This window comes from Trichosurus vulpecula, chromosome 3 (assembly GCF_011100635.1).
Source record: "Trichosurus vulpecula isolate mTriVul1 chromosome 3, mTriVul1.pri, whole genome shotgun sequence".
Lineage (NCBI taxonomy): Eukaryota > Metazoa > Chordata > Mammalia > Diprotodontia > Phalangeridae > Trichosurus > Trichosurus vulpecula.
In genome coordinates this window covers 354,767,696-354,779,165 of record NC_050575.1, presented here as the reverse complement: position 1 = coordinate 354,779,165, position 11,470 = coordinate 354,767,696, and the positions used below count along the sequence as shown (strand labels likewise).

Here is an 11,470-nt window from a genome sequence, read left to right as displayed (position 1 = left end):
CATGTACAGAGTCAAGACAACTTTCTTTGTACTACTCACTTGTCAAGAATCATTCCTTCCAAGCAGCTGGGTTTATGGAATTAAGGGCAATGTAATGCATGATGTTAAAGACTCTACGCACTCAAATATCCTTGGGGATATTTTGAGACATAAAGTCTCTGATCAGCCTAATTGGGCCTGCTTGACTTGAGATAAAACTCTGAATATTGACCAGAGAACCATGAATGCCATTCCTGGCTGTAGACAGAATATGACTATAGTAGGATGACAAATAGGTTGAGAAAAACAAATATTAAAATGTAACAATATCAAATTTTTACATTTTCCTTCATTTTGCTCAGCACTAACCCCCCCTCCCCCATGAAACCCACCAAATTATTAATCTGATATTCAAGTGGGCTGCCTTTTGGGCATTAGAAATTGAACAACTCAATGGCTGTCATTTGGGAGAGACTGAACCTTGGGATTCTATTTTCCATCATTTTCATAGTACCACCTTCTCATTTTTTTGTTTCTGCCAATCTTAAAAAAAATAAAAAGGAAGAACTAGATGACAATGACAAGAGAAAAAGCATTTGATACAGAACATGCTGTGTCACTACCAGTTAAATCAGAAACAATTAGAAACTTTATTTGTCTGTGTCAATGATGTGTACCATTTATAAGGAAGAACATTCTCTTCCTGAATCTGTGCACAATACACACAAAATGAAAGAATCAAACAAACTAAATGAAATAACTTTACACATATATAATAATAATAATAATAATTAATAAGAACCCTGAACAACCAGATTCTAGTGTGGATGTTTTCCCTACTGAAACAAAAAAGAAAAAAAAAACACCCAACAAAATACCCAGAAAACCCCAAAACAAAACACTTCACCTCTTTGAAAGTGAAATTGACAAAGATTTCATTATATTTTTTTTTCTGTGAAAATCCTTTATGGGGATGTGATCATTCCAAATATGGCTAAAAAGGTGTGCAAAGAATCTTTGACTGACTACACAACTCACATATATGGATTATCATTAGTTGACAGTTTCTATTTTAGCTTTGTATTTAGGCAGCTGCCTTTGAGTTTCCTGCTGATTGTCATGTACCAGGAATAGGTCTCTGATTGATAAGGACAGAAGGGTGCAGGGAAGACTGCAGCCTGGACCCGTCCATAAAAACCAGAAACTAGATCATCTCATTACTTTGAATCTCCAACATGAATCTACACTTGCATACTATCCTGTCATATACTTGGTTTAAGTGCCTGGCACATAGTAAGTGTATAATAAATGCTTGTTAACTGACAGATTGATTGCCAGATTCAGCAAGGTATAAATAAGGTGTTATTTTAAACTCATGTGTCCATTTCAAGCCAGAAAAGGAGGCATAGTTTGTAAAGAATTGCTCTTGACCTTTTTTTGACTAGGTTGAATTCTTGTTCCTTTAATTTGGGCCATGATTTTTTCTTCCTTTATTTCCTTCCTTTTTCTTCCTTTTCTCCTAGATGAGGTCACCTGGGTGACCTTAAGGTAGAACTGTCTCCGTGAGGGTTTTTTTTACTTTAATTTTTACATTATTTTGACAAGAACAATGAAGTGAGGATGAAGGTGGAAAAGTTTAACAGATATACATCCAGCGTTTATTATCTTAATACTTTGGGACTAACGGTCAGTAATTTCCTAGGCCTAGGGTTTTATGTAAAACCATCAATGATGCATAGCCAAGGTCAGGCACTCATCATGCTAATATCACTTTCTTCCCTAGGTTCTTTGAAACTAAAAGAATTATTCCACTTAAAGGGCTAAAACCTCTCAACTTCTTACTGAGTAATTTGGGTCTTAAGTGAGATATAAAGGAAATACCCTTTAAAAAGCTCCCTGGTCACTCTTACCTTACTGACTGACCAAGGACTGTAGGTACAGAGCAGTATACATGGTAAGGAAAACAGAGCTTAACCTAGCCTTTCAAAAAAGATTAAAAATCCCTCCAAAGCCCAAACTAAACTCCAAACAGAACTTGCCCCCTCCCCTCAGAATTATCTGCCATCTGTGCCAGACAGAAAGAATGTAAAATAAATACTGTTGGAAAAAACATATGCTTTCAAAGCCTAGGCCCACCTTACTCACTTGTTGATCTATATATTTCCTCTCTCATCAAAGTCATTTGGTGATTTTTTTACGTGCTTTGGTTCTGAGTTCCATACAGACTGATGATGATCTATATATGCGTTGAGATTTGCTTGGTGGCTTCCCCAAAATATCTATAACTTCCCAGTCAATTATTGCTTCTTAGAAATTGATGTGCAGATCCATGAAAGAAAAAAAAATTCTACCCTTACCCCAAAGTAATCAAACCCAATCACAAAATAAAAACAAATTAGGTGAAAAAAAAGAAACCTCTCATTCATGTCTTCAATGTTCGATCAACATTGCTGAATGGGATAATGGTTTTTGTTATACTATCTTATATACAGATTTTTTCTTTTTTTTCTTTTTTTCTTCATTTTTCAATCCATGCACAGTGTAAAAAGTATCAGAACAACATTCCCTAACAGGAGCGTGAAGAAGAAGGAAATGTTCATAAAAGACTGTACTGAGATTGTGTAGGGCATGGGTGTTGCCAAAAATAAAACTGACAAGACAGTCCTTGTGAGGGCCACAAAGAAACTGTTGAAGGACAGATGATTTGGATGGAGGCTTGTGATATGCAAATGGAAAAGAATGGTGTGCTCTTGGAATGCCATAACAATAACAATCATTATGATTTTGGTGGGGGAAGGACACTGGAGGAGGGAGCTAGGGGCACTGGGTGGTGGAAAGGGCTATTTTAATGGTAGTCAGGCTAAGAAGTTAAGCGAGAAGGACCAAATGGTTATTATTTTTTCTTGAGAACCATAAAAGGTTATCCTTTTAATTGCTGAGTAAGAATGGGCTATTAATATGAGGATGGCAGTGCCTCCCTGTTGGGTGGCTAGGACATAATCTGAACCCAGAATCCTTTACCTGTCCTCCTTTAGTACATACTCACATGCTTCCTCCTGGAAACAGATTCGCCTCTGCATAAGTTCTGAAGATAAGCATGGTGTTTTGTATTAAAGTAATGAAATCCCCCCTGCCCTTTTTCTCTTCCATATCCCTCGTTTGCCCAGATGCTGAATTAATAAAAATAATCTGGTTGATTTTAATTGATAACTGAAAGCCCATGTTGCACTTAGATCAGTCATTTTAAAAAACAAAAAAAAACAAACAAAAAAAAACCAAAAAGTAGTCTATCAATCTCAAGAGTACACCCTTCTAGGTAGAGTTGCAAAGATGGCCCTGCATCCATGCCTTGTTCAACACGTTGGCGCCCCTTGAGATAAGAATTCTGTTGTTTTCTTACTTCTGCCCTAGTACAAAGTATGCTCTTGAAACTGTATTCCATCAGCAGGTAAGTGGACATGACAAATGTCAGTTTCCTCTGTTCGTTATACATATATCTTTATATATATTTATATATATAAATTTACTATATCTGATTGTTCCTTTAGAAGCCTTTTATGTGGCAGTAGGCCTCCAGGGAAGAGAAGAAAATGTACAAGAGCCACAGGAGGACAAAAAGTGAGGAAGTGAGGAGCTTGGCAGTCCGGGGCCCACCCAGCTCACCTCCAATTTCTGGTCTTCGTCGATACAGCAGTACCCCAACATTGATGAAAGCAAAAATAGTGAAGAGAGTGACCGAAAATGCTAGTGTGCCAGGGGAGACTTCAAATTCTTTTCCGTTTGCTGCATGGTAGATGGCAGCAATGGACCAGGCCACACCAATTCCCAGAAATACATTCACTGCATTGCTGCCGGTGACATTGCCGATGGAGGCATCTGCATATTGGTCCTGTGTGGCTGCCACTTTGCTTGCGAATGTGTCTGAAAAGGAAGAGAAGAAAACCAGTAACTCGGAGCCAGTACTTCCCAATGATGTCTGTTGTATTGTAGGTATCTCTAGACATGCACTTTTGACTATAAACATTAACTATGATGGGATGGCATAGAATGTGTATGTTCAGCCCCGAATTCCTACTCTACAATTGACCTCTCTTGGCTCTCTATGTCCTGTAGATCTTCAAGTATCAAATTTGCCTGTCTTTTTTGGATTATTTCAAACAACCCTCCCCCACCCCCACATTGTCCCTGTTTTACTGCCCCAGGTTCAGTGCCCCTGCTAATGACTAGCATGAATCAGACCTGCCTCAGGCAGGATATGACAGATGGAGCTCAAGGCATTAAACTCATTCTTTTTGAAGCAGGTTTACCATGGGGTCAGAACAAAGCTTTTCCCCAAATCATTGTGGGGAGGAAGAGGGTAGGGAAGGAATAAGAAAAGAGAAGCAATAAGCTATCCTCTAATCTAGCCCAATGATATTTTCTTCTTGGTGTATTCATTCTCACATAATTGAGGGCAAAAATTATATCATTATCATAGAACAATTACAGAGGACCAAGGAGAAAGAACAAGGCTATAAGAATCTTAATTGTCTCTCTTGCACTTAATTATCAGCGAACATTATGGGTTACAGTACCAGTAGCCTCAGAGAAATAATCTGATTTTTGCTAGGAAGTTAGAGGATAGAATATTGAATATGTGACCTAATAGGTCAAGACAGGATTAGATAACCTATAGGAAAGGTGTCAATGAACAATACACATATTATGGGGCTGAAGGTGATATTGGCTCCTGGCCCAAATAAGCCAGGCATTGCTCATTAGACTGACCATTCCTGACTTTTGACTTCTTATCTTGTAGGTCCGTGTGTTCAGGATATCATTCCACATTGGTCACTCCCCTTGGAGTCTAACTTGGTGGGCCTTCCACATCTTCTGTTGAGGCCTGTTAATTCCACCTCTGTAATGTCTCTTAGATCTGTCTCCTAACCTCATCACCACTTCCTGAATGTAGGATCTTATAACTATTCACCTGAACCATTGTAATGACCTCCTAATCCAGGGGTGGGGAAACTATGGCCTTGAGGCCACATGTGGCCTTCTAGGTCCTCAAGTGCAGCCCACTGACTGAATCCAAACTTCACAGAACAAATCCCCTTAATAAAAGGATTTGTGCTGTAAAACTTGGATTCAGTCAAAAGGCTGCACCCAAGGACCTAGAGGGCCACGTGTGGCCTCAAGGCTGAAGGCTCCCCATCCCTGTATCAATCTCTTTCCTTCCATTTTCTGCCTCATCCTCAAATCCAACCTTTAAGAGTACCAATAAACATAGATTTGTTAAAACTCATGGCCTTTTCTCTGGTTTTACCCTTCTTGGCCTCTCTGAAGTCTTTGACATTGCTGAACACACTTTTTAATTTTGTTGTCTCCTGATTCTCCTTCTACCAGTCTGACTTCTTCTTCTCACTCTATTTCAAGGAATCATCACTCATGCCCACCCCTTAACTATGAGTGATTACAAGGTTTTGACCTCTACCTTTTCTCTCTCTACCTTCTCTTTCAATGGATTCATCAACATCCGTTGTTTCAACTTTCATACTTGTACGTATTACTGTATCCATAAGTCCAGCCTTAATCTCTCTCTAGCTCCAATCTTGCACTTCCAATTGCTTACTGGGCATTTCCAACTAGATGTCCCATAGTCATTTCAAACTTAATATATAAATATAAAATTCATTATTTTCTCCTATCCCCAAATTTATCCTTCTTGAAACTTACCTATTTCCTTTGAGTGCATCACAGTTTTTCTAGTTACGGAAGTTTGCAAAAGTGAAGCCAATCTTGACTCTTCAGGCTCCCTCATTCTCATATCTAATTAGCTGTTAAGTTTGGTCAATCATAAGGATGTTATCTGATTGTTTATGTTTTCCCTGTCTACAACAGTGATCTACCCACAGGTGGTGCAGAGGATAGAATGCTGGGCCTGGAAGTCAGCACAGCTTGAATTCAAATTTAGCTTTAGACATGTACTAATTCTGTGACGTTGGACAAGACATTTAACCTCTCTCTGTCTCAGTTTCCTCTACCATTACATAGATAATAGCACCAAGCTCTCAGGGGTGTTGTGCAGATCAAATGAGTTAGCATTTATAAAGCACTTAGTACTTAGCCTGGTGCATAGTAAGTTCTAAATAAATACTAGCTATTTATTATTATTATTATTATTATTATTATTATTATTATTAGTAGTAGTAGTAGTAGTAGTAGTGGTGGTGGTGATGGTAGTAGTAGTAATAGTAGTTGAATTGAATTGCAAAAACTACACAAGTCATGTCAGTTGAGACTTAGAGGACTGTAGTCACCTCTACTTCCATAGCTTAGAAGTAGGTTCAGTGGATTTGGGAGGATTGATGGTGAGGGAAAACAGGTTTTGGATCCCTGGAGACTAGGGCCCTTAATTTTATAAAACACCCTTAATCTGTCCTTCCTTCCTCTTCCACTGAATGTGACGGAACATGCATTGAATTGTTTGGAATCAAGCCATTCGTGGTGTCATAAGTGAGACTGAGTGATTCTCAGGGAACGTAAGTTTGAGCAAGGCATTCATATCTCTAGGTTAAAAGGAATGCTGGTCTTTTTGCCCTTTCCTCCTTGTGACTCTCCAACATTTGGCAGCCTCTAACTTACATCTCACCTTTTCCCCATTGGAATGAAGCATATCCTTGGTTTATTTGGACTGGGCAAATGTTATTCATCTGAGTTGCGTGGTAGGCAATTTGTAAATCTTCAGCTCAAATACTGCTTTACAAAAGTGGAAACACACGCAAATCCAAATCCACGTAGTGAATCTGCCAAAGATTTCAATGTTTTTCCAATTGCGGCACACCAAGAGTGCTGAAAATGACTTCCAGGCAATCTTTTGTAGCTCAGGCCATAGAATAATGGAGTATGTACCATATGTTCAACTGTACTAATCCATTAAAGGATGAACCCATCCTACACAAATAAGCACAAGGGCAGTCTATTGTTTCACTAGGTAAAAAGAACAAACATAATATTTCCCTTAGAAAAAAGTCTTAGAATAATTGTTTCCCAAGGTCTCAGGAAAGGATAAGTTCTATTTAGAATATCATTACTATCTCAAATGCCATTAAATAAAAAACATATATTTTGGTCTAGAGCCCTGATGTCATGTTTTAGGGAACCCTTTTTCAATTCAGATCTACAACTTGCCTGTAAGTCACAGTTTTAGGGAGCTGTCTGGGTGTGCTGAAAAGTTGAGAGGAATGCCCATGGTCATACACGACTGTAGAATGGACGGCTTTCTCAGGGCTTTGATTTGAGAGGAAACAGTGAAGTTGTAGGTGTCACAGGCAAGACTTGAACTTAGATGTTCCTGATTCCAAGAACAACTCTCTGCCTATGTTGTCAGACTGTCTCTGCCTCCTCTTTCTCCATCTCTCCTGCCTTCTCTTTCTCTCTCTTTTTTTCTTGTTCTCCCTTGGCCTATCTCTTTCTCTCTTTTTCTCTCTCTTTCTCTCTCCTCCTCTCTTTCCCTCTTTTCTTCACTCTCCCACTCCCCCCTCCTCCCCAAATGTGTTTAATATAGAAAAGATTGTTGTCAATATGACATAATTATTCCCAAGAATTAGGACGAATTATAACATAGTTGAAATTATTTAAATGACATCAGTATCCTGTTTCTCCTTCATTGCTACATACTGCAAAGTGTTGATTGGCAGACAATGTTATCAGAGGTAAAGCAGCTAATCCAGGAATCCTAATAGAATCATTCTAGTCCCAATCCTTTCTTTAGACTAACTATACAGTCTCAAGCAAATCACTTTTCTTTGACCAGGTCTACATTGTCAAAGAAAAAGTGGAACATTGATGAATTTGGTCAGTATAGACAGCCTTTTCACCTGATTTACCTAGCACATATAGAACAGCCTTTAATCTCAACTTCCTCATCTATAAAATGGATAGCTCCCAGTTACTATAGGTCACTCATCCAATGTACAGACTATTTGGAGCAAGTTTCTAAGTTTTTACTCCAAGCTGGTTATTTCACTCCTTCCTTTCTTCCTTCTTTCCTTCCTTCTTTCTTTTCCTTCCTTCCTTCCTGCCTGCCTTCGTTCCTGCCTTCCGTCCTTCCTTCCTTCCTCCCTCCCTCCCTCCTTCTTTCCTTCCTTCCTTCCTTCCTTCCTTCCTTCCTTCCTTCCTTCCTTCTTTCCTTCCTCAACCTACTTTCTTTCTTTCTTTCTTCTTTCTTTCTTTCTTCTTTCTTTCTTTCTTTCTTTCTTTCTTTCTTTCTTTCTTTCTTCCTTCTTTCCTTCCTTCCTTCCTTCCTTCCTTCTTTCTTTCTTCTTTTTTCTTTCCCTGACACCTAGTATTCTTCATGCTAGTTGTCAGGTGGTATGTGCTCATGGATTAGCATTGTGGGTAGATCTAGCCTAAGTAAAGCATAATTGAGGGAGATAAAACTGAAATGAATAAAAACTCATTTGATGCAGTGCAAATCCACTTATAAATAACTTTTTTATTTCTTGCTTTTTGGGTTTGTTGTTCCTCATCTTTCTCTCTATTGGTATGGTTGGTCCACTGTTGATTCTAAGAATAGTCCATATACCCTGTTCAGAAATATTTTGAGAAAAAAAATGAACCATGTAAAGCACTCTAAGAAGAAAGTGCAAACACACAAAAATTGATACTGCCATTTTAGAACAGAAAGCAAACCCAGGGCTTCTATGAGAATCTGTATCTGCTAGGGAAATCTAAGGCTGTAGATATTTCAGAGATTCTAAAATGTGAGGGAATTATGAAATACTTTGAAGAGTCTCTTAATTTTAGGACCCTTTTAACCTTAAAAGTATTATGTGGCACATAGTTTTTGAAAGTTAAAAAAAATAGATAATATTAATTTGAGAATTTCATAGCACCTTCGAATATAGCTGCATATAGCCAGGAATGAGAATCATCAGGTTCAAAGAAAGACTTGTCAGACCTGTTTGTAGATAGAAGTATTTGGGAGTCTATTTTCCTGCCTCTATGACTCTGGGAAATCCACTTAACCTCTCTGTGCTTCTAGTTAACTTTGATATAAGTTACAGAGGAGATGCCAATATCTTGGTAAAAAGAGTTTCCTCATTCAGGAATTTTGTATACTAATGGAATCATAGGTTCAGTTCCTATTCCTACAGAATCAAAATTAGAGATATTTGTAACTAGAAGGAACCAATGGGAATCCAACCCCCTCATTAACAAACATCATTGGTTCATAAATGAAGGTGGACCGTAATCATCAAGAATTGTTTATTAAGTACCTACTATGTGTCAAGCACTGTTCTAACTGCTGGAGATACAAATAAAGTAAAAGCAAAGCAAAACAAAACAAAACCAGTCCCTCTTCCAAGGATCTCATGGTATAATAGGAAAGACAACATGCAAACAACTGTGTATAGCCAAAGTAGATACAGAATTAAAACATCCAGGGAACTACTGTGGCTAGAGGGCTGATTAAATTAGAGGCATATGGGATGGGGTGGGAAATGGATCAGGGATCAAGGGGAAACTGAGACCAAATTCTGAACCATAAAAATTGATCCCTGAAGAGAGTGGGAAAAGGGGAGATGATTGTATTAATGATTTTGGAAGATTGAACGCAGGGAGACAGGGATGCGTAGAGATCAAAGGAGGGCTGGATGAGAACACTCTGTGGAGGATACTGGAGCAGAGGAAGATAAAAAAAATAAAGAGAAAAAAATAAACACCAGTTGAGGGGTAAATTCTGTAGTACATCACTCCCAGGGGAAGAATACATTTAAAATGATAACAGACCAAAGGCATAAAGTTTCCTGGTTATGTCTTCACTTCATCAATGCATAGCATCATGAATTTAAATTTACAATAGAAGGGACTTCAAATCCAATTCCCTCTGGAAACTGAGGTACAGGGAAACTTGTCCAAGGTCTGAGGTGGGATTGGACAGACTCCAGAGCTAGCCCTCTTTTTATTATGCCATGGTGCATGATATCAACAATGTGCGCTTGGCAACTGAATCCAATTTCTGTGGTTCTAGAAAAGTCTATAAAGGGGATTCAGCTGAAAAGCAGCTTTTTAAGAATTTTTATTTTCGTAAAAGACTGAGTAGTACCCAGACATGAAGAACTCTGTGAATTCAAATGCAAAGCACACACACACACACACACACACACACACACATTTTAAAGCGACTCAGTACTCAGCCTTCACATTAAAAATAATAATTTCAAATCAAAAGAGAAAATTATCAAAGTTCACTCTTCTGGGAATATATGGCAAGAAAAGAATGAGCACAAGCCAAGGATGATATCAGTTCAGTTTTCCAAATAGAAACTGGATGCTTGCTTTGAAATTAGAACAAATCTACTCCACTCCTAAACATGACCAGCATGGAGTCATGATTTAGCAAGGTCATCAGACATGCCAAGGTCCACTCTAATATTCTCTTTCCTTGTCCAAATGCAGGATAATTCAGTTCCAACTGCTTAAGTGCTAGCTCCCTATTTCTATTTTTTGCTAACAACAGTATCTTATATCAACATAGGGCCTTCACTTCCAAAGAGTCCAAGTCAGTTATCCATGATGGAGCTTCTCCAACTCCCTACAGCTTGCCTAAGAGTATTTGTTGAGGACTTCTTTAGGGCCCTTTACTGTCCTGAATTTTCTTGTGCTCTTTCTGGAAAAATTGTCTCCTGTCTCTCTCCTCTCAGAGCCTCTCTGAACATTAGAGTGGCAAAATGGTATGCTAGTCACAAAAGAAAGGCAGCATGGGATAGTACAGGGGTGGAGAACCTGTGGCCTCAAAGCCACATGTGGCCCTCTATGTCCTCAGGTCACACTTGAGGACCTAGAAGGCCACATGTGGCCTTGAGGCTGCAGATTCCCCACCCCTGGGGTAGGTAATAGGGCACAAGACTTGGAGTTAGAAAGACATAGGCTCTAATCTCACTTTAGATACTTTGAGCAAATCATTTAACTTCTTTGTGTTTCTTGTGGGCAGGGATTGTTATTGCTTTTTTTTTTAATGTCCCCAACACTCAGCACAGTGTCTGGCACATAGAAAGTGATAAATAAATGCTTGTTAATTGATTGTATTTGTAATTTTTTGATTTTTCACTACAAATGAAAGACCCAGCTGCTAAATTTTAACAGATTCAGTATCTTGGTCTTAGAATAATGCTGACAGTGACTTTTTTTTTCTTTCAAAGCTCAGTTCAAATGTTATTTTCTACACAAGGCCTCTCCTGGTAACCCTAGCTGCTGGTGTTTCTTAAAATTTGTTATTGTCTTTGTTTTGAATTTATTTGGTATTCCCTTATATGTGTGAATATTGTCCCTTATGATAAAAGGTAAGCTCTTTGAGAGCAAGGGTTTTTTCATTTTTGTTTTTGTATCCTCACCACCTGGCACAGTGCTTGAGGCACTGTTGTTGTTGTTAAATTGTTCATCTGTGTCTGATTCTTTTTGACTTCATTTGGGGTTTTCTTGATAAAGATGCTGGAGTGCATTGCCA

The 11,470-nt window shown here is 38.5% G+C and overlaps 1 protein-coding gene across 4 annotated transcripts in view; it reads right to left on the bottom strand.

The window, feature by feature from the left end:
* Positions 1-605: 605 nt before the first annotated feature.
* SLC8A1 (solute carrier family 8 member A1) overlaps positions 606-11,470 on the bottom strand; it is a 490,734-nt gene continuing 479,869 nt past the window's right edge. For all 4 annotated transcript variants that reach the window (XM_036752241.1, XM_036752244.1, XM_036752242.1 and 1 more), the window contains exon 11: positions 606-3,900. In XM_036752241.1, coding sequence (XP_036608136.1) covers positions 3,524-3,900 — 377 coding nt within the window. In that variant the 3' untranslated portion in view covers positions 606-3,523. The remainder of the gene's footprint in view (positions 3,901-11,470) is intronic.